The sequence below is a fragment of the Centruroides vittatus genome, unplaced genomic scaffold, assembly GCF_030686945.1.
Source record: "Centruroides vittatus isolate TY-2023 unplaced genomic scaffold, ASM3068694v2 contig_879, whole genome shotgun sequence".
Classification (NCBI taxonomy): domain Eukaryota; kingdom Metazoa; phylum Arthropoda; class Arachnida; order Scorpiones; family Buthidae; genus Centruroides; species Centruroides vittatus.
In genome coordinates, this window is record NW_027122571.1 from 603732 (window position 1) to 631618 (window position 27887).

At 28.6% G+C, this 27887-nt stretch overlaps 1 protein-coding gene across 4 annotated transcripts in view; it reads right to left on the reverse strand.

The window, feature by feature from the left end:
- Nucleotides 1-23477, reverse strand: part of LOC136983233 (chordin-like protein 1) — a 60033-nt gene extending 36556 nt beyond the window's left edge. Inside the window, exons 1-8 of one of the 4 annotated variants that reach the window (XM_067279916.1) lie at nucleotides 23331-23477; nucleotides 22787-22869; nucleotides 21785-21868; nucleotides 19473-19588; nucleotides 18978-19071; nucleotides 18505-18650; nucleotides 18215-18302; nucleotides 11563-11637 (exon numbers count right to left, since the gene is read on the reverse strand). In XM_067279916.1, coding sequence (XP_067136017.1) covers nucleotides 11563-11637; nucleotides 18215-18302; nucleotides 18505-18650; nucleotides 18978-19071; nucleotides 19473-19588; nucleotides 21785-21848 — 583 coding nt within the window. In that variant the 5' untranslated portion in view covers nucleotides 21849-21868; nucleotides 22787-22869; nucleotides 23331-23477. Of the gene's footprint in view, nucleotides 1-11562; nucleotides 11638-18214; nucleotides 18303-18504; nucleotides 18651-18977; nucleotides 19072-19472; nucleotides 19589-21784; nucleotides 21869-22786; nucleotides 23230-23330 lie in introns of all 4 variants that reach the window. The other 3 variants (XM_067279917.1, XM_067279920.1, XM_067279918.1) reach the window with 3 other exon arrangements.
- Nucleotides 23478-27887: the final 4410 nt, after the last annotated feature.

Below are 27887 nucleotides of genomic sequence, written 5' to 3' on the forward strand. Positions count from 1 at the left end.
CACTCCAAAATACAAAAACACATTTCATAAAGAATAAATATAGTGTTTAATACTAAAAACAATAAGAAATGTATGTAAAAGCGGCCGATTTCAGCAATCTTAATGTCGCTCTCGTATTTTTCAATAATCTCCTTCAACCCGATCGTGTTCCTAGCCTCCTTCTTCGAAGGACTGTTGATTATGGAAACTTTCTTCAATCCTATGATGGAGCAAAAAGGAAAGGAAAACAATGGAATGTTTTGGCTAGAGGCGCGGGGTAATAATGCTCACACGACGAGAAACAAAGCTACACTGAGCAGGAAAACGCGTGAGTCTCCCTTTGTTATCCCAAAATGAACAGTGAGGTCGCGTGGGCACGCCGACGAAAACAGAGACAAATTTTTCGCAGAAAAAATCGACGAAAACCGAAACCAACGATAACCGAAGTCAACGAACACCGAGGTATTACTGTAATACGATTATTCCCAACACGAACCAATCAGAAAAAGTTGGCAATTCGTCGTAGCACTGTACTTTCCTTAAATCTATGTTTGTTTGGTGCAATTTTGGAAAAAAATAACATCACAATGTGACAAAATCTAGAGCGAAGCGATTAACGAATTGTTTTTTTAAAAAAAAATTGAATTCGAATATGATTATCATAGAAACGCAGATTCCACCAATAAAAAGCGGTTCAAATACAGCTGGAGACGTACAGATAATATATCATATAACTAGATATAAATCCGCATTGAAATGCACACAATATCCATAACACTTGTGGCAGAAACTATTAAGTACTTTTCGCCACATCCAATAGTCTAATTTCAGCTTTCAGAGAACACTACTATTTAGGAAGTCTATCATATAGAGAAAGCGAACCCATAGCAATCTTCTCAATTTTAGTTTGATATATAAAATGTTAATGTCAAAAATATTAAATTGACGATGAATTAGACTGTATGAGAATATCTTCCAGATGATAGATAAATTTATTTTTGTACACTATATAAAGTTAAAAGCGAAACACGAAGCAGATTAATAAAAGCAGGAAAAAAGTTGAAACAAAAATTTCATTTAATATTATAGGATGAAAATGAAATTCGCATTTCGAAAATGCTGAAAACCATCATTCAAAAGCCTACTTTAGAAAAGTTGACGTGTGTACTCATATTAATGAAAACCAGTCTGACATTGAGAATAAACAAAGACACACAAAAGCTGTCCAAATACTTTTGTATTCTTATCAATGCATACTCAGAAATTCTCAGAAAGATCTACACATATAATTAAGAATGATTACCATTGTTATCGAATACCCCAGTATAGATAAAGTTGCGTATCCAGTAAGGAATAAATAAAAATATTACGTGGAAATTTTCAATTCTCGAACATTTTACATACAGTTGTTCTTGGGAAAATCAAGACTAGGCCCTACTCCGGTTGTAAGTCGACAATGTCTGATATTTGTCTATGGGCCATATTAGTTAACATGGCGAAACAATAGAGTGTCAGATGATACAAAGAGATATATGGTATAAAAAATTCCTCTTCAAACGATAGTTACAAGTAAGAAGATATTTGTTCGGTATAGAAATTAAATACGAACTATCTAACGCAGTATTTTTACTTTTTACGAAGGATCTAATATGATTTTAAATCACTAAAGGACAAAAATTAAAACTAATATTTATTTTAAAGTCCTATTAATAAAGTATAATATAGTCCTATTAATAAAGTCGAGTATAAAGTTCTATTAATAAGTAAAGTCCAAGTAGACAATTAACAATAATATTACAATTACAATTTACAATTAATATTTATTTTGTTTAATTAATAGACGACCATAACAGGACTTGCAAACAACCACCAGACTTTCAAAAAATATTGTATATGCATAGATATAGGCCAGGGGTGGCGGGCGAACCTATGGCACGCGTGCCGAAAGTGGCACGTAAGAGAAATCATCTGGCACGTAATGTATCATATGATTTCTGTCCTTTTTAATCATACATTCTGTTTATCACCTGATCATCCGTTTTTCAATCAGATTTTCTACATTTATTCGAATTAAAGCGTATTCGTTTAATTTCTTTAAATATCATTATTCGAAGTCTAAGACTTTGGCACGCATTAACAACTTTAAAGCTAAGTATGCTTACAAGATGGCACGCGGACTCAAAAAGGTTCGCCATCCCTGATATAGGCTATATTTCTATTCTAAACAGTTCTCTAATTTCTTTTTATATTTGTTATTGTTGTTATTAATTTGAATTTATAAATACTTTAGATTTTTATTATGTACTTTTAATGTTCTTCATTTTAAACTACGATTTCCTATTTATACGTTGTACTTATGAAATTCAAAAGTTATTCAATAAGGATGATTCGTTAAGTCAAAATTGAAATTTGCTGTCGAACAGCATATTTAGACTTAACGAATGTATTTTAAAAAACTTTTTGCTCACTATTTCAACAATCGTGAGCAAAATATTTGATCATGATTGAATATTTGATTTGTTTAAAAAGTACTTTTTTTAACATTAACACTCAAGAATATAATTTTCATAAGTTTTGAGAAAGAAAATCATAAAAACTTACAGATAGAACGTGATGAGTTCGAATTATCAAAATATATTTTTGCAAAACCAGCATATGTCATAATTGATTTTTTATAGTTTTAAATGAAAATTATTACCACAGGTTTTGGGACATGTGTATGACTTGGAGAGAAAATACTGTAATTTTTAAACAATATGTTAGAAACAAGTTGTGTTTGAGAGCTTGATAGAGGAATACAGTAATTGGCATTCGTTCGATGACCGGAAACAAGAATTTGATCGGTATTGGTATATCTGAACGCACCAGTAAAGGCTGGATGCGGTATGGAATGGTCCCATACAGCTACAATTTAAACTCTATACTTTGCAATACGGAAGCAATCAAAGATAAATTTTACGACTCCGGAATTTTACGTGTTTTCGGAAGCGCATCAGAGACGGAACGAAAGGAAATTCGGCAGCGGTCAGACATCATATTATTGACCAATTTTACGAATCCCTACAGAATTTGATTTGAATTGAATTGCATTTGTACTTTTTGAATAATTTAATTTTTCCGCTAGGACAAATTAAATCATTCAAAAAGTACAAATGCAATTCAATTCAAATAGGTATACCTATTACAGTCTGGGATATATCTATTCATAGATATACTCCAGACTGTATAACTTCTCTATTCTAAAAATTAGAATATTTTGATATCAGTTTTGTTTTAAAAACAACAATCAACCTGATTTTAACGATTTAAGTTAATGTACGAAGTTATTTACTAAACACTTCTAAATTACCTTATATTTTCCATGCCAGTTGGTGGTTGCGGGATGCTACATACCACGCTTAAGTTATTTTGTCAGAACATATACCGTAAATGATGGTTGTTAACAATATACGAGGTATTAATGTTTTTCGTTTTGTTATTTGTCTAGTCAATAATTTTACATAAAAATTTTAAAACAAAAGATTCTGTTGCAATATTCCATTCTATGATAAGCCATCGGGAAATTTCCGAAGAAGCCGATAGGGATGGTTCCTTTATATTCATAAGCGCCAGCGATTGTCCGTATAATTTCCGCGCTGCTTGAACAAGTCCCATCCGCCCATGAACCCTCCTAATTGATTTGAACAATATATTTTTATATATGTATTGCAATATGTATATATATGTATTGCAATATAGGCCTATACGTGAATTTTAAAGTTAATCGGGTTTTGTTTTCTTGCCTGTTATAGAATATAACATAAGAAAAGTACAAAAATCGGTCAAATTTTGACTTCCATGATTTTTTTTTTTTTTTTACATTTATTGGCATTTTGATACTCCAAAAGCCTAAAAATGTAAAAACCTTTATAAAATTCTGTATGAGGAGCATTTATTTTGAATTATTTCTAAGATTAGATGAACCAAAAATTTTGAAATTTGGCAGGATTATTTCCAGTGATGTATTTCGGGAAAACAACTTATATGTGGAAAAACTCAGAGGACTTAGTTTTGACAGAGCTGCCAGTATGTCTGGCAGTATTCTGGAGTTCAAGAAAAGACTATGAATCCAAAGCTTGGCATATTATGTTAATTGTGCAGCCCACAGCTTAAAACTTAGTCATAAACGATTCTGTAAAAATATAAAAGAAATATGAATGTTCTACGAGATACTCGAAGAACTTTACGTATTTTCTGCACACAGCAGTAAACGATGCGCGGAACTTAAATCAGAATTTTCTCAATCTATATCCCTAAAGAGACTTTGCCCTTTCCGTTGGAATTTCAGAAATGACTGAAGAAATGTTAAAGCCCTCAGTTTCCTGTACCCTAACGCAATGAAAATTTTACTCAGATTACACTGACCAGACAGTCATCAGAAGAGAGACAAATCAGCCAGTTTAAAAAATATCTTTAGATATTTGATAAATGGTGCCATTGCTATTATTGCCGAGGAAGCAAACATATTGTACAGTTTAAAATTTGTATCGAAAATGTCGCAATCTCCAAAGAAAGAAGTTAGCAGCGCTTCTTTAATGTGCATAAGTTAGGGAATCAAGTCTCACTTCAAGTCGAAGAGAGTATCAAGAGTTAAAAAAAAAAAAACAAATAGTTCGATGAACTGATCCGTGACGAAAGAATAAAAGATCCTGTAGTTTTAAAATCAAGTGTTTTAATACTACACTGGATATTATCACAATAGTTGAAAGTCCGATTTACCAGCCTAAACGAGATTGTCGAAATTTTCATAGTTAGCCTATATAAATAAAAATTTGACCGAAACGACCTACTATATTTTGCTGCATCGAAACTGTCCAATATTTATCTCGATGACCCAACTCTCGATATAGGTGAACAACTGTTAAAAGTTCTTAGTGCTTTTAAAGAATTGCAAGAATTAAAAGACGTCCATAGACCAGCTAAGTTTTTGATTGTCGAAAATACTACGTAATTTATTAGCCAGCAAGCAGTTTTCCTTATGCGCACAATCTGCATACTTTTTACAATTCTAATCACAATTGTTAGTCGAGAGCACTCTCTCTGCGTCAAAAGTTAATAAAACGTATCTGAGATATTCTATGCCCGGAAAAAGTTTCCAGTCTGATTCTGGTTTCCATTGAGCAAGAACGTGCGAAGGAACTAAATACAGTGGTGTCTCGTACTTCGAATTTAATTCATTCCAGGAGGTCGTTCGAAGTCTAAATCAAATTTTCCCGTTAGAAATAATGGAAAGCGAATTAATCCATTCCCAGATCCTAAACAATACCCATTTCAATAAACTTAAAACAGCAAATATATATAATTTAAAGCGAAAATAACACAATTAAATAACCTAATAATAAATTAAAACATAAAACAATAAATAAAATACGTAAATACTGTATATTATTATAAAATAAAAATTGCATTAACGGGTTGCGCTAGATCTACCACGTATTAGCCTATACGTGATAGATATGGCTTTCACGTTCTGCGATAACTTCCTTTTTCACTTCAATCGTCGATATTATAATCTTCTTAGGCTTCGTTGCTTCCACGCACTTCTCGGATGCCATCGTTGAGAAGAAAAGGGAAAGCGACGGTTTTTGCATATTTTTAATAGCTAACGTTACCGATAAAAAGAAAATAGTAATGTGGATAGAAACTATGCTCGTAAACTTCGAACGTGTCAAATATGGTTTAAAAAGTTCCGCACAGAAAATTTTGAACTAAAGGATACAAAACTTATGGAGCGCCAAAAAGCTGTGGAAAAAGTTAATCGCGGGAATAAATTCTTAAAAATTGATGAATAACACACAATATATATATATATAACCAAACACACTAAAAATAAAGAAAAAAAGTACTGAAAACATACGATAACGGGAGAGCCAAAGACGACTTGGCGCTCAACAGATGGTGTTTATACTTCGAGCCATTTTTCCATTCCGCGCGCTGTTCGAACTCCGAGGCGAATTTTTGTCGAATTTAGCGTTCGAAGTTAGAGTCGTTCAAGTACGAGTTACCACTGTACGTCGAAATATTATCTTAGAATTTCCCAACACAAAAGCTGGAATATATGTCAGCGAAAAAGTGACAAAAAACGATAGCCTAAGTGAACGTTCTAGTTATGCTGGCTCTCCACTTAGCGCATTCGCGTCGCCCTCACCTGATGAATTAGAGAGCGACGCAATCGCAGCCCCATGTGCCTACACACTTTTACGCGAAATGGACGGCGATTGCAATGAATTGTGGGAAGTTTTTAAAATGGTGGCAAAACTTTCAACTTAAAATAAAGTTTTATATTTTTCAAAATTTAATTTTATATTTAATTTTTAAAATCTGATATATGCTATTTTTGCACTTTTTCGAAATTTCCACACCACGCTGTTTATAGTGCTAAGAATGATGGCGCGTATACTTGGAATTATGGATGCTGCATGCTGATTGGCTGCGACAAAATCGCCACGCGGAAATATATGTTGTTCCAGTTCTCTGTCGCCAAAGTACTTGAATGCGATTATAATCAGAATGCGATTTTCCCGCGCTTGAGCAGTGACAGAGGTGATTGAATCGCCTCAAAATCGCAGTAAGTGAAGAACCAGCATTACTCCAGTTTCCTGGAACCAGCATTACTTCCAGTTCACTGGAACCAGCATTACTCCAGTTTCCAGTGAAATAAGATTAAAAAGTAAAATTAAATAAAATTTACAAAGAACAAAAAATGATTAAAAAACTGCAAAGCATTTGAATAAAAACAGCTATTCCGATTTCCACTTCGTATTTTCTATGTGTTGATACCGGTAATAGCGGTACGCAAACACTTATTCTGAAATTTCTGATCCAGATACGGAGGAAGGACTCATCGTAATTGTTTGCCTTCGGGCCCATAAATTTAAAGTTATGCCCATAGCCAGATCAACAAAACGTCCATTCCTACGGCACAAATTATTTATGAAACTGAAATAATAAAATTAAAGACGTTTGCAAATATTCGTAATCTTTATTCAAAAAATGTATTTTGTTCCCTCATTATGATACTTAATTTTAAACACTTCGAGGCGACTTTTATTTTAGAAAAACATTTGTATCAAAGAGCTCGATACCGATACAGTTAAAAATGATACAAAAAGCCAATTAATTTAAAAAAACGAATTTGGACTAATACCATAGTACGACCAAGATCGGAGTAAAATACTTACTAGACTACTTCAGAAGACCGAGACCAGATCGAGACGTTATTATGACGGTCTTCTTTCGAGATTTAACATCACTTTTTATTCCTATGTATCGGCATTGATGCTATTCGGGATTCTCAGTCTTAAAGATTTTATTTTTTTTTAGTAAAAATAACATTAATTTTATAGAGGTAGAAAAAACTACGAGCCCTAAGTTTTCTCCGCGGCCGGCATCTCCCGCTCTCACCTCTGGGCTGTCCTAATGCTATTAAAGATCAATGGATAGAGAGATAGAGGGAATCGTGTGTCATATCTGGGGTTAGACTTAATGAAAGTTTTACTCGTTATTAACATTTAAAATTTCTTTAAAAAGTCACCCACCCCTATTCCAAAAAATAAGATTTTTGCCTTATAATAATTTTTTAATGTAATTTTTAACATAATATTTATCATTACAGATTTATAGATGTAAAATGTAAAGGTAAAAATAAGTTAAATTTAATAGTTATGATATTTTAAATTAGAATTGCGTTACCTGTTAATATTACAGATTTTTCCTTATAAATAATAAGGCATATGCACGACATCCCTTATTAAAGTCCTTGATTGTTTATAAATAAATGTTTATAGTTGTTAAGTTTTTGTAATTTCTAATTTATAAATACTGTATACTTTAACAATTATTATACTGTCTTTTTATTGTCTACTTAATTGAAAGCAAGCAATTTCACTAAAATTCAATCGTAAAGAACTTATAGACAAAAATATAATTAATTACCCTTGTTTGATACAATTATCGAACAGAACACAGAGTATTATTGAGGAAATTACTCCATAGACAAGAAGTGGCGAACGTTTTTGAACATACTTAGCATACTTAGATTTAAAGACGTTTATGCGTGCCAACGTTTTAGTCTTCAAATAACGATATTTAAATAAATTAAACGAATATGCTTTATTAGAATAAATGTTAAAAAGCTGATTGAAAAAGGATGATCGAGTGATAAACCTTTTGGTTTATTACCCGATCATTCTTTTTCAATCAGCTTTTCGATTTATCATCCCTTAAAAAAAAAAAAAAACAGGTGATAAATCGAAATCGTATGATGCGTTACATGCCAGATAATTCCTCCTTACGTGCCACTTTGGGCACACGTGCCATAGGTTTTCCACCCCTGCCATAGACTAATAAACGTTTTCCTCATGCAACTAGTCTCTATTCGTTTTTACGGTGTTCTCAAAAAGCCTGTCATAATTAAGTCCAAATAGAATATGTGATAATATTAACATATAATGATTTGTTACCATTGTGAATTTAAGCAAACAGTGAATATTGAATAATGATAATCTACAATAAGTAGAACGCAATTTAATTAATCGAATTTAAAAATTAGAAATCATAGTATTATATCTAATAGCATGTTAAATCTAATTTTTATCATCATATTTTAATTCTAAATTTCGCAAATAATAAATATGGTACCAAGACAATTTCCTAAATTGGAAAATTATTAATAAAAACATTGATTAAATTATCATGCAACGTCTTTATAGTTACATAATATTTTCCATTGAAATTTTAAGCTTGGTTTCCATATTACCAGAAAATATTCCAGAAACAGACGTAATATCACTTCTTGTCTAGAAATTTCGGATTGAACGGACTCCAGAGGAAAAGAAAGTTCTGCTTTCCTGTTACGTCGTACATTCCGTTTTTACACTGAACTAATTGCAGAGTGATGTTTTGGTGACGTAACTTTTCTAATTACAGTAGAGCGTCGATAAGTGGAACCAATTGGAGACTGGGGTCCTTCCAGTTAATGATTTGTTCCAGTTTCCGACTTTGTACGAAAAAATACATTAACCTGTCCGATATTCAAATTTTTCTCCGTTGCGTATCGCTTCCTGTTGAATTTTTCTCCGTTGCGTGTCGCTTCGTGTTGAATTTTCGTCGATTTTAAGCCTAACGAAAATTTTTATAATAATCATCGAGGCTATCGTATCGTTAAAAATTATTTCTGCATTTTGTACAAACAAAATAAATATATTAAAGAATATAAAAAACATGAAAATTATACTTTAGAAGTAAATTTAGTATCAAAAACATTCGATTCAGCACGACACAGTCCGACTGAAAATCGTTCCACTTTCCGGCCATTCCACTTACCGACGTTCCACTTATCGACGCTCTACTGTACTTGCAGCACTATTCCATAACTTAAAATTTTCAAATTAAATGCAGAAGGAGAAAATAAAAGAATTCGTTTATGAGTGATTTAACCTTGCCTCGATAAGTGAACAAATTTCATATTGATAAGACATGTAACATTGACAAAGTACGTCATTCATTTTGGCTTATTTTTGTTATTGTAGGCTGACTATATTTTCTTGATGCGAGGTTTACGTGCTCTCTCTTATTAAAATTCCATCAAGAAATGTAGATGAGCATTATTAATTTATTAGTACATTATTATTGATATTGATTTTATGACGTAAAATAGTATATCAATTTTATTTTCGAAAATTTACTAATATTTACTAAAATTTTATTTTCAAAAATCTAATACTGTGGCTAAAAATTTTTATTTTACCATATTGTAAGTCCCTATTCTACTTTATAATTAGCATTGCTTTCATGGTTTCAATATTTAATCTCGACTTCTCTTTAGACCGTAGGAAATTCACAAGTGAAAACGTTCTATCTACGGAAGCTGTAGTTCCTGATAAGAAAGGACTAATTCTATCAAATTATTAAAATCTTCGAATTCGAAATCCTTTTTGTGTATTTCATTAAATATTTCAATCCATCTGTCAATTCTTTCTTCATTTCCATTCTCCAAGTGTTTGATTATTATTGTCTTTCTTAATGCTCATTGATCGTAGAATCGAATTTCATCTGTTTCTGTTCGTATATGCTCGTTAAAGTCTCTGAAACTATTCTGTATTTCTTGCCTTACAGGCATCTGTTATTCAAATTTATGATCCTCACCAACGCAAACTGAACATTTTCTAACAAATCACGAGTTCGAAATACAATAAATAAATGTATTTAATATACAAAGTAAAAATCTAAGTTTTTGATTTCCAAAACAGGACAAAAGTGAAAATTTTACTAAAACGGCGAGAAGGCTGGGCGGAACAGAAAAAGAAAAAAGGTACATATAGTTAGCCTATGTTATTCGCCACGAGAAGTCGATGAAAAATTTTCTTTGCTCAATTTCTGATAACTTAAAACAGAAACAGAACAAGAACGAAAATACATTTGTTTCGGTGATTTTATTTCTGGTATGTTTCTGGTTGCTGGTGATGTGGAAACGAAGCATACAATATTAAAATTTTTACTTTATTTACTTTATATTATTCCTAAATGTTCTATCTTGTAAAAGATTTTATGAGAATGTTAACATTTTATTATTTAGATATTAAATAGTGGAGCGTTTTAATTTAAAAAAAAAACCAAGTACTTGTAATATAGAATTTCTAAATAAATAAAAATATTGATTAAACGCATTTTTCCTTTTCCCTAATGAATAATGCAAAATACAACTGGGCAATTTCATTATCTATTAAGAACGCATTATATATTCAATACATTAACAAGTACTGTATAATTGTCTGGTTTCAGTTTTTCTATTTCAAATGGAATTCTCTAAATGAAATTATCTACAAGAATTTGTCATAAAATTTTCTTTTTAAATATCTTCATTTGGATATAAACGAAAATATGATAGATACAAAAACAGAAGGAAAAACGATAAATCATTTCTGAAAATTTTAAGATTTACAGATAAACTGTAAAAACGAATGCATAATACATTACTAAATATAATAGGCCTAATCTATATTCATCTTTTTGGATCTATTGAGTGAAATTTATACGAATATCTAAAGTAAAATTATCTCCAAACAATCTTATAAAAAAAAATAATTAAAAATAAACCAACAAATAGATGTAACGTACTAACTTTATAATATTCTGTAAAATAAAATTTGTGGATAAAATCCGCGAAATTTCCGACATAGAGTTTTCTTACGATAGACAATTATTGTAAAGATATTCAAAAATTCCATAATAGTTCTATATTCTAAAAAGAGAAAGACAACTTCTGTTTTAAAATATGGAAATATATCCTTATTTACATTTTATCAATAAAGAAATAACTAGGCGAATGTCTCGCCATTCGGTCGTTTCCTTTGATTTAATACGACTTCAACCTTGAACTTATGTCTAGACGAGTCTGGCATTCTGACAGAAACGACTAAAACTCCGCTTGCAGTTTGATCAATGCGAATTTATTTCGTGCAATTGATCAACAATTTATAGAAGGACGCTTTTCTGGCTTAAAATACAACTTTTTAATCTTTTTCAAAGAAAAACAATGTTCACCTGTTTGCGTCCCTTGTGATAAGAGGAATGTTACAAGCACAGAACTCGGTTCAAGTTGATCCTTGTTGGTCCCACCTACAAAACAAAAAGGGTTACTAAATCTACGGGACAACACAGGGGTTAAAAACAAAACAATCAAAAAATATAAAAATGTGCTGAAATTAAAAAGTAAGTAACGTAATATTTATAAAGACATTCAAAAATTAATAATAAAAATAAATAAAGTTTAAACTATTCTTCGTACCGATGCGATTTATTTTTATTACTTCTTCGAGCATTGACACGAATTAGGAAACTGCATAGGCATTAACTAAATGGAAACAGATAAAGGAAATGGCTAAGCATGCGCACTTTTTCTCTTGAAATATTGATAAGAGGAAATATAATAAGTAAATTGCTTAATCAAGACTAGAAGAGAATGTGTGTAAATGCAAATTTTATGAATCAATTGATCGACTCAATTGACGGTTGCGAAATATAAGACTAGACAACTGAATTTATTTAGATATAAAAACTTAAGGAATCGTTTCCTTTGAGGAAGACTTCATTAACAATTTTAAGGGCATTCTATCGATTTTTCTTTTCGTTAATGTAATTCTTTTTTCTTCTCCTAACATTTTTTTTCAATAAAAAGACTTTGATGATTACTCTGATGAGAATTCCGTCTATCGGATTTCAATGAAAATGAAAGGGGAAACTTACCGTGCGAGGGTCTGAAATGAAATTAATTTCGGAAGTAGCAAATTCGATCGACGACTTTATATACAGGATCATAAAATCCATATTCAATTCTTTAGAATATTCAAGTCTTATCAATTTTTATAAACAGATCTTAAATCCAATAAATAATAATTTAATTCGTTTTATTTTTATTTTAAAATATTTTCTCTGCATTATTATTCATCTATTCAACTTTTCCCAATCTTATTATTAATAGTTGAATGTAATGGTGGATTCATACGAATGAATCATTCAAATGTATAAAATTTCTTTTTTTTCAGATAAATTCTTACGATTTCTCTCTCGTATGTTTAACGTTAAAATGATATTGCAATAATTTTACATTTTTCAAATTAATTGGGAAAATGTTTGCAAATAATTTTTAAAATTCCATTATTAATAATAATACTTAAAATAAATAATCCATTCTATATATAATATCCAATTGCTTTTAATATCATTTTAATTTATGAAATAATTAAATAATCAAAAAACTGAAACTGTTTTCAACTGTCTGCGATGAAAATAAATCAAGGCGGCTAATTTAAATAACTCGTTTAATTAGTCATTGTTTTCATTGCATTGTAATAGGAAACTACCAGACAATCAAGAGCAGTATTTCCTAACAGGTACAAAATTGCCTCTTACGTGCAAAAATTAATTTTTCAAGGATGAAAATAACTTTCCGTGCAAAATTGTGACTAGTTAAGAAATTCTTTTAATGTTTACGGCATTTTTTTTTTTTTTTTTTTTTTACTTTAAAGTTTAAACGAACAAATAAGGGAGGTGCGAATTCATCACTAGTTGAACGTTTAAATAAGATCAACATGTTTAAATCTTTACGTGTGATCTGAACTAAAGATTTTTAAAATTAAATTTATTAATAGAATATTACACTTTTGAATAGAAATAATTGAATGATTAGTTTCCAATTAAAAAACTAGTATTTCCCAGAAGAAGAATGTAGCCGATGTGCCAGATCTTGAATGTGTATTATTCTGCCGCCTTAGCTGAGCAACGAAGCTACGCTACGGCAGCAATGAGAAATACGTAGAATAGAATATAAACTTCAAAAATTTAATAATCACATCATACGACGTTGTGTAACTTTTTTGTTTTATATATCAAATTTTTTGAAAATATGCCAAGAATCTCAAATAAGTTATAATGGTTTAAACATATCTTTTAATTTTCTATATGTATTATGTTCTATTTCGTAACGAACACGGAAATATTTCCTTCGTGTATTTAGATGAATGAACATTGGGTCCATTCTCATTCTGGAAAATACTGATAACATTTCAAATGTTTAATTATTAGAATATTCAGTTCATTCAAATTGTGACAATTTTGTTATTATATTATTTTTTATAGAATATTTTAACTCGATCGAATGACTTTTATGTATCATTCTAATTCGGAATATTTGAAAATTTTATGATAAACGTAGTTAAACTGCTGAGAAATTAAATTGCGTACGTCATATTTGCTACGAGCATAATTAATTTTTAAAAAACTTTAATTATTTTTGACAACAGTCAACGCCTGTCTCGCTAAATTTTATATTTTTTAAAAAAACAATTTGAAATAGAGTAAGACAGACACGATTAATTGACAATTAATTAATTGACATTAATTAATTAACATTTCTTTAAACTAAATAGATTACATCATGTTTCAGTTTAGTAATATAGCACATGAAATACAATTTTACATTTAAATTTCATAGAAAAATATTTCAAAGCGGACTAATTGTTTGAATAGATAAATTCGCTAATGGCGCAATTTATTACTTAAATTAGAAGACAAATAATATAAAATAAAAGGAAAAGAACAGACATTGGCAAGAGTGTGTTCTGCCACGTAAGCCATAATACTGTATCGATATTAAACGTTCAGGACTGTACTAGGTCATTTACCATAATAAACTTGTCTTTTCGCAATTACTGTGAAGTACATTTTCAAAGATGACCTTGCGATATTATTTCTAGTCCTCCAAATTATCAGTACTTTTAAAATAAATAGATCATTTTTTCCTCCTTTAAATCCGTCCTATTTCAATAAGCATAAATAAGCACTTAAAATTTTTTTTTAAAAAAATTAAGATTTCGGCATATTTGGGTTGAAAAATAGATTAATTTATAAAACCTATAATTAAAAATACAGAATATAAATTCAAAATGCGATGTTATTGAGAGAATCTTTCTGTTTTCGTTAATTAATTTATGGCGTTAATTTTAAGTTATTCTAGTATTGTAAAAATTTCAATAGAAATTAAAAAATTAAGGCAGAAGTGTTTTTTTCCCTTAAAAGTATTACACTTGAAGACCAAACAAAATATGCAAAAACCTTTTAATGTTAACTGTGTTCCTTCAAATTTGTTTATAATTGATTTTCAATTGTAACACTTTTTATGAAATAACCTGCTCTTTTTGTCAGAACAGGATATAAACTCATAAACGAAGACAGTAAAACATTTTTTTTTATTCTTAATTAATCAAAATTTAATCCGCCGAAATTTTTACTATAAATCATTCTTAAAATTGTATTTTTGCACATAACCTTTAGATATCGCTATTTAAACAATAAGAAAGATTATTTAAAAAAGAACAAAAGTTTACCGTGTTAGGCAAAAATATTATTTGATACAAGCCCTGTAATAAAAAATTTGTTAATTTGAAACACTTGCCATCTGTTAATTAACTGACAATAAAGTTTTGATTTTTAAATAAAATTTGTTGTCAGTAAATAATTACTACGAAAATGGAAAATAAATTAAAAGAAATAACGCGAAGTAAAATATAATATATATTATTGATAGTGATGTAATTGAGAAATTGTATCCCTTATATTTTCTATTAAAAATATTATAAACTATTCAAAAAATTATTTCAGTATTTTACTTAATTTCTCCATTTATAAAAGCTCTGTCTTCTAGTGTATTTACTTTTTTGTCTCAGGATAAAAACCTATTTTTATATTACTAAGATATTTATAGTCATATCGTTCATTAAACTAGATTTATAAGTGTTCAAAATGATTCTAATAATTATATTTACTTTGATATAAATCATACAAGTCAATAAAATACAAGTTATTTTCGGTTACCGGTACTTTAGATATTGTTCATAATTAGAGAATCTAAGTTAAATAAAAACAAAGGATTTCGTTATAGTAAATATATCAGCAGAAAATCTATTAGATATCGGCGAATGTTTAATTAGATAGTCATTGCAAATGTTTAGAAATTTGCGAATTATCCAATAGTATTTTATTTTACAAAATTTTACTTATCATCTGAAGGGAAAAATAAGTCATTTTCCAAGTTCACTGAATTTATTTAATTACCGCGATAGAAAAGTCACAAAAATTCGCAATATCGTAATTTATATTCATTCAATTCTGCCGTGTAGCGTATTACAGTACGCCGTACGATGCAGTCTATTAAGGGCTGATTCTCGCTGCACGGGATAGATAAAACATTAAGGGAAAACAGGTTCTGTTGCTATAGTAACATCGCTGGTAGCCTGTTCGTTATACTTTAAGTTCTTTTGGTCGAAAAGTTCATTTAGGTGAATTTTCTTTCATTCTCTTATTTCGTGTAACCAATCAACTAATCGATCGAGATGACAAAATTACGTTCGTTTCCTTTGACAATTATTAATAATATTTTTTATAATATTTTCGTTAAAAACAATGCAAATATTGCATTGTGTGTATTATAAATTTACAAACCCGTTACTCTAAATAAAATTTAGTAATTTCATCGAAAAATTAACGCGTGAGACAACGTATGATCCTAACAATTTTTGCTTTTTACGTTACTTCGATTCATCACTTCACTTTTATTTCTTATTCATATTAATATCATAACTATAAACAGTTGAAAAGAATAAACGCGTTTTCCGTTTCACACGGCAAACTCATTGCTATCAAAACACGTACAAACTCCGATTGGTTGCTAGACTATTTTTACAAACGATTTTCATTAGTTAAATTGGTTAAAGTTCAAAGAAAATGGTTTTCATTAAGTTTAAATATCAGCATTATATTTTCTATTTAAAATTCATTACGACGAAAATTAGCCTTTAAAATACTTTAATATAACATTAAGTTTGATTTCGATTATTCGCAATAAAAATTATGAGTGAATTTTGTATTAACTTAAAAACTTGAAATTATTACAATAATGCGCAGCGAATACTACCTTATAATAAACGAGTTAGTGAATAACCCGTTAGGACTTCACATTGCCATTCTCAGATATACTGATAAAGTGATTTACATGGAATCCGGAATTACTCGGACTTGATTCTAAACTCTCTCTTCCTATTGGATTGGATAGGGTTGGAATTGTTTCCGTGAGGCACTAGCTTACAAGCAGTATACGACAGGTTTCAGTTTTACCTTATCTTTAATCCACAATCGCCGTGGGGTCGTCCAATATGAATGAGATAGACGGGAAAAACGCCCCGACCCGGAACTACCCACGAAAAATCCCAGGATCCGGATCGGATTCGAATCCGGATTCCTCGGGGCAATAGGTGAATACATTCGCAAGATATCTAACCAATTTCTTGTAGTGGACGACAATTACCTCCCCATCGATCATTTTTCCTATCGTAGAAATGATCTATACATATTTTATTAACAATTTTTGTTATATAGATAAATAGATAAGCAATAAAGTTTAAAGAATAAAAATATAAATAGTAATAAAAAGGAAATTATATCGTATTTACTTTTTTGTATGATTTACTGTATGCTCTGTTACTGTAATTTAACTTGCGATACGGTTAAAATATGTTAACTTACGTCAACTTAAATATTTAAAAATTATATATTCTACTTAGATGCTCTGTAAATATATTGCTTGAGATGATAAATTTGTATGATTAACTACGTTGTATAAATAAGCAGCTATCTGCCTAAATCGTTATGATTTGCAAATACATTTTTTAATAACGGTTGAAAATAAAAGTTTGACTAATTAGAAAAATTATAATATTGATTACTTAATCACTTAATTAATCCTTGTTCAAGCTTTATTATAATTTCAGTTGCAATTTCGTTATTGCAATTAGTGTTCAGAATAAACCGAATTCTAGTACTAAATTTTGAATTCGTTTCTTTTTATGAAAAGTAATGTGTAACTGCATTATTTATATATAAAATATAGGCCTAAATCTATTAATTTCGGAGGTCAATCCATGCTTATACCTAAATTTCGTGCATGATGTGTGATAAAAATTTGAGGAAGCATTAAATAAAAAAGATTAAAATTTAAAAAATGATGAATTAGAGGGAAATATGTATTGTTAAATTGAAAAAATATAATGCTGTGATAATAATTAACGTATAAAAACTTAATGTTGCAACAAAGTAAGTAGAGGTAAACATCAAAATTAATATACCGAATAATATGTATACGGCAGAATATTTTGCACAGCTCTTATTTCTGAAATTTGAATTTGAGATTATGTAACTCCCATATTTTTGAAGCTGTGCATTTTATTACTCACATTACTCGTACTTTCGTCTGTTTTAAAATGTCTGCTGAAAATGACTATTGATGTGGTATTTTTGTTATAAATACAAATTATAAACGAGTAGTTTTAAAATTTATTAAACTACTTATAAATATAACTTTATTTTTTGTATTTTTCGATAATTTTCATAGGTTTTTAAAAAGTCTTTACAGGATTCTATTGCTTGAAATAAATAAAATATTCAGATTAATATTCTTATTTATCTGCTGAATTTATTTATAAGTATTTTCCTCCATACTTATGAATACTTTTGCTAGTTGTAATATTATATTTAAATTAATATTTTTATTTAAAAACTGCATTAATAAAAACGGTCGGTTAAAACTTGAATATGCATAATTTTTTTAAATATCGAAATTTTGAACTGATTGACTTTGTCTTACCTTGACACGGACAGCAATCGTTTGGATCTATTGGTTGTGTACACTGTAGGGAGGGACATGTTTTTAATCGACAGAGAACCTGGCCTGCCTGTTTAATAAGAGCAAAATTTATAATTATAATAATAATAAAGTTTTAATAGAAAAATTAAGGTAGAAAAAAATCAATATACATAATAAAATCAATGTTGTTGTAATTATTTATTAGATATATATTAACAATTGGTTAAAAGTAAGAAAATAAACATCTGTTTAAACAGTTAAAAAGAGATCCTTGGATTCTCGAGCCTTACCTGACAAACGCATTGAACACATTGATTTGGTGAATGAGTTTGCAATCCCGTTGAATTAGAAGTGAATGTTTGGCTGTCTTGATATACTCTGCCATTGTGAAGACAAGATACCTGAGGACTCGCAACGGGTGGAAGTTCCACCGAAACTAAAGTGTCAATTGTAATAAAATAAATTACGATACAATTTTAAAATCGAATTTAAACAGAAAATATTTAAAACACATCTTACGTATAAAATTATTTTAAAATTTATATAGGTAAAATATAATTATATCTTTTTTTAATTGCATTGTTTTAAAATACAATCGACATAAATACGTTAACTTTTTTTTCATTTTAATAACGAAATGCTATTATTGTAAATTACAAAATTTAGTTACTTTAATAATGTTTCTAATTAAAATTGTTATGTTGATAAGGAAAACGAATAAACATGTTTTTATTTATATTTTGCTAATTTTCTGCTTGCTTACCTTGACAGAACCGACAACATTCTTCGTTTTCAACATCTCGATTTTTGCAGTCTAAATTATCACAGGAAACACTACTACAATTCACTGCTCCTTCCTAAACAAATGATTCAACCAATTCGTATCATTTTATAAGATTTATATCATCGTGCGTACTTATCCGAAAATATTGTTTTTTAATTGATATTTTTAAAGCATTTATATAATTTATTTTAACTCAAAAATTTTTCAAACCGTGTAATAAAGTAATTTTTTAAAAGTTTAACAATCATTTTACTCATAAAAAATGATATTTTTCCGTATATTTATAAGAGCCGGAGGAAATATGTCAAAATAGGCCTACGAGAATTACATGTTATTTTTATTATTGTTTCTTTGGACTTTAGCCAAGTTAGCAATAAATGAGATCGTTCGGATTATTTTCCTTTTTGTCCCTGCAAATCTCTTCTTATTATCGAACTGTTACATAAAATTCAGCAAATTCCTAACAAATCTCACCTCCTTACATCTGCAACTGACACAAAAGATGGATCCTGAGTTTTCTAATCTTCTATGCCAAGTTTCTCCCGCTTCGTATGATTTTCCTGAGAAAGAACAGGTTGGACGAGGAGTACCTAATAAAACAATTCGATTCTTTTTAATTAATTTACGAATAATTAGTTGTAAATAACGAGAGAATTTTTGTAATAACGTCAAATATATCTTTTAAATTATTTCGTAAAGGTAAATTAAGACTTCAGATAAACTTTTATTTTTTACTATAAATTACAAAATTATTTGACAAAAAAATCAATTGTAAAAGTACTAAAATCACCCTTGGCAAGGAATCAAAAGCATTAACAATTTTTTACTGTAAGGTTATGCCAAAATGGAAGTAAATAGAGTCAATAGTCAGTGTTAATTTCTTTTAAATGTAAAATAAATAGCAGCACTTTTCCCGCAATATATGTTATATATATTTTTCGTTTTAGTTTTTAATGTTAAAAAAAAATGATTAACTTATTTAATGACATTAAAATGTTTACAAATTCATGAATTTGTCGATTATATTAACACACACACACACACACACACATATATATATATATATATATTATATACAAGAAGATATATTCGATTAAGTTAAACCAATTTATATTTTTATATTGATACAAGTTATACTAGAACTTAAAGTAATACTCATAAAATATTATTAAACACTATCGGTGATAATATTTTTCTGTCATGGTAATTTCCCACATAAAACATTAATAAATACTTTAATAAAATACGACAACAAATCATGTTTAAAATATATTTAACGCTATTATGCTACAATTATTTATATTAATAGTTATCTCTGACACTTGAAACAACGTTCGGTTTGAGAAATTATCTTGAGCTGTCTTATTTGCATTCAGCAATCATTAATTTTCTTAATCTGTCTGAGTTACAAAGAAGTGATACAACATCTTTTCTCTTCCTGACAGACCGCCTTTTTGATTATCCCGAACAATCCCTTCTCTTTAAAAACATAAATGATGAGAATAATCAAAAACGAAAAAAATTTAGATTTTTTCCCTCTTCCATAATTAAAATGAATTTTTTAGTAATATTAATGAAATGTTGTTAAAATATTATTAAATAATACGGAATTTGAACAATGTTACGTTTAAATAATATACAAAAATGTAGTCTTCTGAATTAAAAAAAAATTCTAAATAAAACAGCTTCAATGTAAAGCTGTTTTCTTATTTCAAACTTTTTTATTTGTAAGTTCGAATCTATTGGTAAAAATAAATAATCTCCTCAAGTCTAGTAATAGTTTTTCCATCAATCTCTTCGGGTCAGCAACAAATTCATCTAATCCTTTGTAATCGCTTGTCCCTCGTGGCAAAGATCGAACTCTCTCTCTCCCTCTTTTCTATTTTTTGTTCAGTTTTAAAGTTTATTTTACGAAATTTGATAAATAATAAATAAAAACGTTTAAACTGTAAATCAATAAAATTTTTTGAGTTTACGATTTTTTGAATGCTTCGGTTTTATAGCTCTAATAGCAATAGCATTTAACCAAACAAGCAAAAACACATAACTATTCTATTAAAATTGTTACTAATTCGATCAAAATTTAGTTAATGAAATTTTTAAATAAATAAATAAATAAAATCTGTAATAAAAATCTTTTTCCCGTAAAGACGTCTTTTAAGACATATATTATATTAGTTTAATAAATTACTTCACAATAAAATTTACATATAAAAATGCAATTTAATTATATTATTAAAATCGTAATACCAATTTATTTGGTATAAATATCAGATGTAACTAATATAATATTAATTACTACGATTACTTAATAATTAACTTAGCTTCACTCCGGTAAATTTAAAACTTTTTAAATTTAAGTTTCGTAAAATTAGCAAATATCAATGAGTAAAATTTTGAAAATATTAAAAGAACGGGAAATTTGTATTTCGGCATTGTGGACAGCAAAGGGAAGTGACTGAGTATTGTCTACCACATTATGGCCAGGTCATTTAAGACTATCCATTATACCTGAATGTGTTTTTGTAGTTAGATATCGATAGAAAGAGGGGAGAACCTGGATGAAGATGGTAGTTTCCTGTTTTTCCTTATATCAAGCTTATCAACCGTCCAATCTTTTATTTTTCTTTTAGCTCTCCAAGATATATTTTACGATCTATCGTAATTACGTACGAAGTTAATCGGTTTAACTTAAACATATATATTTATTTATTTGTAACATATTGTTAAAGAAACGAATAACTTTTACTTAAATAAAATAGTTTTAAAATAATTTCAAAACTCACCTGATGCTGCAGAAGATAAAAAGACATAAGAGAACAGCACCAAATGAGTTCGATAATGTCCCATGACAAGTTATCTTAAAGACACTAAAACAGAAAAATAAAAAAATAAAACGTATTCGTTTTATTTATTGCAAAATCCTATATATTATCTGAATAAAAACAGTATTAAGATTAAAAACGTTTTAATTATAAATGAATTCAGAAATAAAACTTTTTTGGAAATTTGGTTTTAAATAAAAAGGATAAATGAGCTGAAAAAATTACCGTTTTTCTCTTGAAATTCTAAATATTTTGATAAAAAAAACTTTAATATTTATTAATAAAAACGTAATTTATAATTACGTTTTATAGATTAATAAATATTATTATAATAATATTTAAATATAATAATATATAATAATAATAATAAATTCTATAAAACGTAATTTATAATTACGTTTTATAGAATTTAATTTTTCTTAAGAGACTTACACATTCGCAAAAGAAGATTTGATTTTTCGTTGACGAGATACAAGTCTTTAAAGAAAACTTCGACTTTTGTTGTTAAAAAGTACGTTTTTTTAGTTTAATTTTAGTTGCGAGATGGCAGCACTAGTTAACCTTATCCCACCTTCATCATATGACCCCCTCGCCGGTTCCCACGTTTTGGATGCTCATTGTGCTAAGGGAGAGATGATTGTCCCAATTGGGTAACAAGAAAAAGCCACTGTTGGGAATTAACAAGTTACAGGAAGATATCCATTTGTAGAACTAAACTCAATCGAGCGATTATAATAAATAATGATGTAATAAATAATGGAAGTCGTTCAAGAAACTATTAATAAACCATCTGCATAAACCATTTACTTTTTTCTCCTCCTTTTTTTTTTTTTTTTTTTAATTTATCAACAACATCTGCCTTCATCTGACGTCGATCACGAATTACATCACGGATGACGTAATTAATTTAACAAATAAACTAAATAGATAAATAACCGGTTAAGTAATGATTAGTTTACTTACAAATCCACATAAAACAGCTTCCGAAACTTAACAGCGCCCGTCCATCCTCTTGTTTGGCAACACTCCCGACCGGTCACGGAACACTGAATGGTAAATAAATGAAGTGTTGAAAGGGGGGAAGAATAATTAAAGCACTTCTTTGTCCATTCATGCCACATATGACGATGGTGACCCCTGGTGAAAACTATCGTGGACTATTCCTGCACGTGTATCCATGGCAACCACCCAAAGAGTGTGGTTTATCAGAAGATATCGAAAGCCAAAGCTCTCCTTTCAGACCGACAAGGGTTGTAGAACAATTGTACCCTCGAATAATTACATAAAAACAAAAAAAATCCTACTTTAAATTTCAAATCAACTCGTAAACTTAAAAAAAAAAGTACTGTTATCCCGATCATCCGGAATGTTCGACACGTCTTGTTGATTCTTGGGATAGTAAACTTCTAAAATTATTCATATTTCGCTTATATTTTATTAATTCAAACCCGATTTGAAATTATCGTTTAAAAAATACATTTTTGAATATAATAAATCCATCACTTACCGTTAAAATTCTCACTCAGTTAACTGGGATAGTATCTTTACCTTGTGGCAGACGATCGCGGAGCTGAATCTGTTATACGTCCCCCCGTTCTTCCTATAGGATAATGTGACGTCGTCGCTTGGCCGCCTTCTGATTGGTGCCCGACGTGTGGCGCTGTAGTCCGACCTTACAGAATACTTTTTCGTTTTCCCCATTGAAAGAAAGAAAAAATAAAAAATAAATAAAGTTTCTTGTCTGAACTAATTTCTTTCCATACTAAAAAGTGCATTTCATTAAATATTATCGAAATCAAATGTTAAAATGAATTAATTATTACAATTAGTTATTCGACTTCTCTATTACTCATGATGTCTCAGCGAAAGTTTCGTATGTGCGACTGCGCTTAATTGTAAGAAAGTTTCATCGAAATATTTTATTTTTAATAGACTTTTTTTTACCCCGTATAAATTAATTAATTAAAAAAATTGCGTGATTTAATAATTTTAACGTAATAAAAATTTTAATAAAAGTGAAATATTCTATACACAAAATAACTTTAGATTATTTCATTGCATTTTGTTTGTTCTTAGCGAATCTAACAGCCATGAATTGTTGTAATTGAAATAAAATAATATTAAATTCATAATTTAGGGAGGAAAAATACAGAACTAAAAATATACTTTTCAAAAAACATTTTAGAGACAATTAGGAGATTAGTAAGAAAAAAAATATGAAAAAAAAATAACTTTCGTAAATTTTATTACGACGAAATAAAAATCAACAATAAACTCGACTCTACCAAAATAAATAAATTTCTAGAGGAAAATATAAGAAAAATCTGCATTACTTTATTGTTTGTTTTGAATTATTTCCAGACAGACTTGCCAGATGATTCCATTACCGGAATATAGGGCAGATATTTTTCAGCTTTTTAAGTTAGAATTCTTATAAAACTTTATAGACTCTCCGTATATCGTATACTGACCAAATCTCTTCAATAAGTCCGCTTTTGATAGAATTTCACTGTTTGTGACTATGAAAAATCTTCAGAAGAGAAGTATTTATGTGTCCAGTAATATATTATGCAGTTTCGCGATCCGTTTGATGGAAATAAGTTAAAAATATGAATATCAATATTAAATGTTTTTATAAAATAGTTTTATTATTTTTAAATATTTTCGTCAATTAAAAATTATTACTTTTTACTCATTCTAATATTAATTTTCTTAAAAATTTTTTTTATTTTAACAGATATTGTTTGGATTCATTTCATTGTTATTATTATTATTTTCAATTTTGGAATGCATTGACTTGTTTAGGATATTCAGTTATGTTTTCGTTTTTATTTTATGAAATAAATCAAGAATGACGACTGAATAGAAGGGCCAAAAAGGGGGAAAAACATTTTTAAGAAATGTAAATTTTTTTCATATGCAAAATCGGATTTTTGTTCATTTTCTTGTTTTTCTTTTATCTTATCTTCCCCCGTGAAGGTGTCTTCCCGCATCGCTCGTTACTCGCCCAATTCCTTTTACAGAAGAAGATACAATTGCAAACCTGTCTCTACTTTTCTCAGAATTTTTATTCTTTAATCTTCTACATAACTAAACTAGGTATGTAATCTGGGTTTGTTAATAATAATAATAATAACAGTAATAATGTTTATTTCTAAGAATTCCAAAGACGAGTTCAAAGTCGATCTTTCTTGAATTATCCCGAAATATTTATGTTTATATTAAGAGAGAATTCGGTTGGGGGCATCTTTTAGTTTAAAAAAAAAAAAAGTAAAAAGTAAACTAGCTTTTCAAAAATATTTAATAACGGTAAAGCTAAGTATACGAATTTTATTTTAGTATTTTAATTTAAAATAACTGTCATTAAAAATATTCTTTATAACATTGTATATATATATATATAAAGTAAAGTAAATAACGCGATTAATATGCGTAAGGTATAATTCAAATATATTAAATGAAGAAAGAATATGAAAATATTTGCTTTTGCATATTTAATTTTTTTTTCACTATAAAAATTTTATTGTATAAATGATTAAAATTTATCACGTACGACATTAAATTTTTTGTCATTAGATTTTATAATTTACAAAAATTTGATGGTATCGATGTGAAATTGTAAACTAATTAAAAATCGATGGCTGTTGCTCAATAAAGTCAAAGCGTGTAACGCTCTCTAACTGATTTAAAGGCATGAAAGTCGAGCAAAAAAGGCAACAAGATAGAAGTTAAAAGGGATAATGACCTCGTGGCCTGATGAAATTCAATTATTGGTAGTTTGAGAATGTTCCGTGAGACGGGAGGTGAGTGACACGCTTCGGCGTCAACTCGCCTAACCCAAAGCAAATTTTTACAGTCACTTTTGGTGACGTCACAGAATAGAATAACAGTTGTCTGCTCTATCCAATAAAGAGTATTGGCCCAGAAAAAAAAAAAAAATTTATAACCTTCAAAGTTGCAGTCCTACAGTCCTAATTAATTGTCGACTAGAAAATGAAAACTTCCGCGAAAACAAGATTTAGTTCTAGATTAACAAGATATTCCAGTTCTGACTTGACTGGACAGGATTATTTGCTCTATCTACAAACTGGAATTATCTATCACGTGATTACAATTTTATTGATATTTATTAAAATGATAATTTATGTGCGCTACTATTAAGATTAAACTAAATATTTTAAAATAGCTAAATTGTCCTTAAAGCAAAATACGTTAAAGTACTTTACCTTAGAATGTTCTGTTCAGAGATGTAAAAGTTAGTAAACTCTCAACGATTTATTTTCTCGTTTAATTCGAAATTTATTTTAATATTGATTTAAATTAATTATATTTAAAATATATTTAACATTTTATATATTAACTATCGATTAAATAATCGTTAAATTTCTTAATCAAACCGCGAGAAGCATCTTTTCTACAATGTCCGTGAAGTCAGCAGTGAAGACGTCTGTACAGGTTCGAATTTGACTTTACAATTTCGAATTAATAAATTATACGTTTTAAAAGAATTTTACAAGTTTCGAAAACGCCATTTAATGTAAAATGTATCATTTAAAAACGATCTTACTTAAAATACAACATTATAAAACAGTTTAAGTTTTACAAAACTTAATTATAAAATAATTATATACAGTATTTACTAATGTTAATCTGCTTTTATTTTTTAAATTAAAGGACTAATTGGTTTAATTTTCTTCATAAAAGATATAATTAAAAGTAAAGAATGCGATAAAGAGTTTACGGTATGAAATCATTCTAAATACCATTAGGATTAATATGACCGAAAGTTAATTTAATTTTTAGTTAACAATAGTTAATTCGTACGAAAATTCGTTTAAAAACAGGAGAGAGAGAGGGGGGGAAAGATTTTTAAAGAAAATTGAACAGTTAAAAAAGAAATAAAACTTTTCGAAACGATCGTTTTAAGCTTCATTCTTTTTGCTAAATAAACATTTAAAAAAAAGAATTTACCGGGTAATTTAGCATGTAAATAATTATATTGGCCGATAAAACTATGCAGAAAATTTTAATGAATTAAACAGTAAATGTTGTTATGATTATTTTATCTTTCTCTATCAAATTTATTAAAGTGAACTTTTTTTTTTGGTACGATGGAGTTTATTAATAGAATTTGCACCTGTGCTTTTCTGAAATTAATTATATTTTCCGCGTAAGGAAAAAAAAAACTGAATTAAAATGTAAATATTATTTATGAGGAAGATAAAAGGGAGATAATTTTTGAAGAAAATGACCTTAATCGTGTAATGAAAAAGTAGCGTTAAGTATGCATTTAAAGAAAACCTGAATTATATTTATTAATGTATTTGAATATCAAGATGTATTTTGATTTAATTATCCATTTTAGTTTTAATCTATTCCTTGTTGCTACATTCATTTGTTTCACAAAAGCCAGTTTTTAGATTTCTTTATGTCGAAAATTCATTATTTTAAAAAACTACGTTCTTAATTTTTATTTTTATAATAATTATAACCTATTAATCTTAATTATTATTTTTAATAATAATTAAATATAATAATATTATTATAATTGAGTAATTTACCTATTTTTTAAAAAAAAGTCAGAGCACACTGGGCGTTATTCATATGTTTATAAGCATGATTTTAAATCAAAGAAAGGAAATCGAAAATCCTCGAGATAAATTTAAACTTATTCATATTTAAAATTTATTTTTACGCTCGAAACTTTTAATGAATTATTATCGTTTGCACAATTAAACAGATTTGTTAAGCGGTTAACAACCCGAAACAGCTCGATGAAAAAAAGAAAAAAACAAAAAAATTGAATTTGAAAAGTCGTAACGGGTAAGAGGAAAGGAGAATAATATTAATAGTTGACGAAATGATATTCCCAAACCACGAATTGAATTTCGTAATGTGTAAGAAGGAACAAAAACATTTCTTGCAAAATGTTAGTGTCCCCATTTGGCGTACGTGTCACGAATGTTTTAAGAGAGGCTCACGAAACCACTTCACACTTTAACACAAGTAGAAAGAGAAAAAACGCATTGTTCTCTTCGACAGAGAAAAAGACTAATGCACGTAC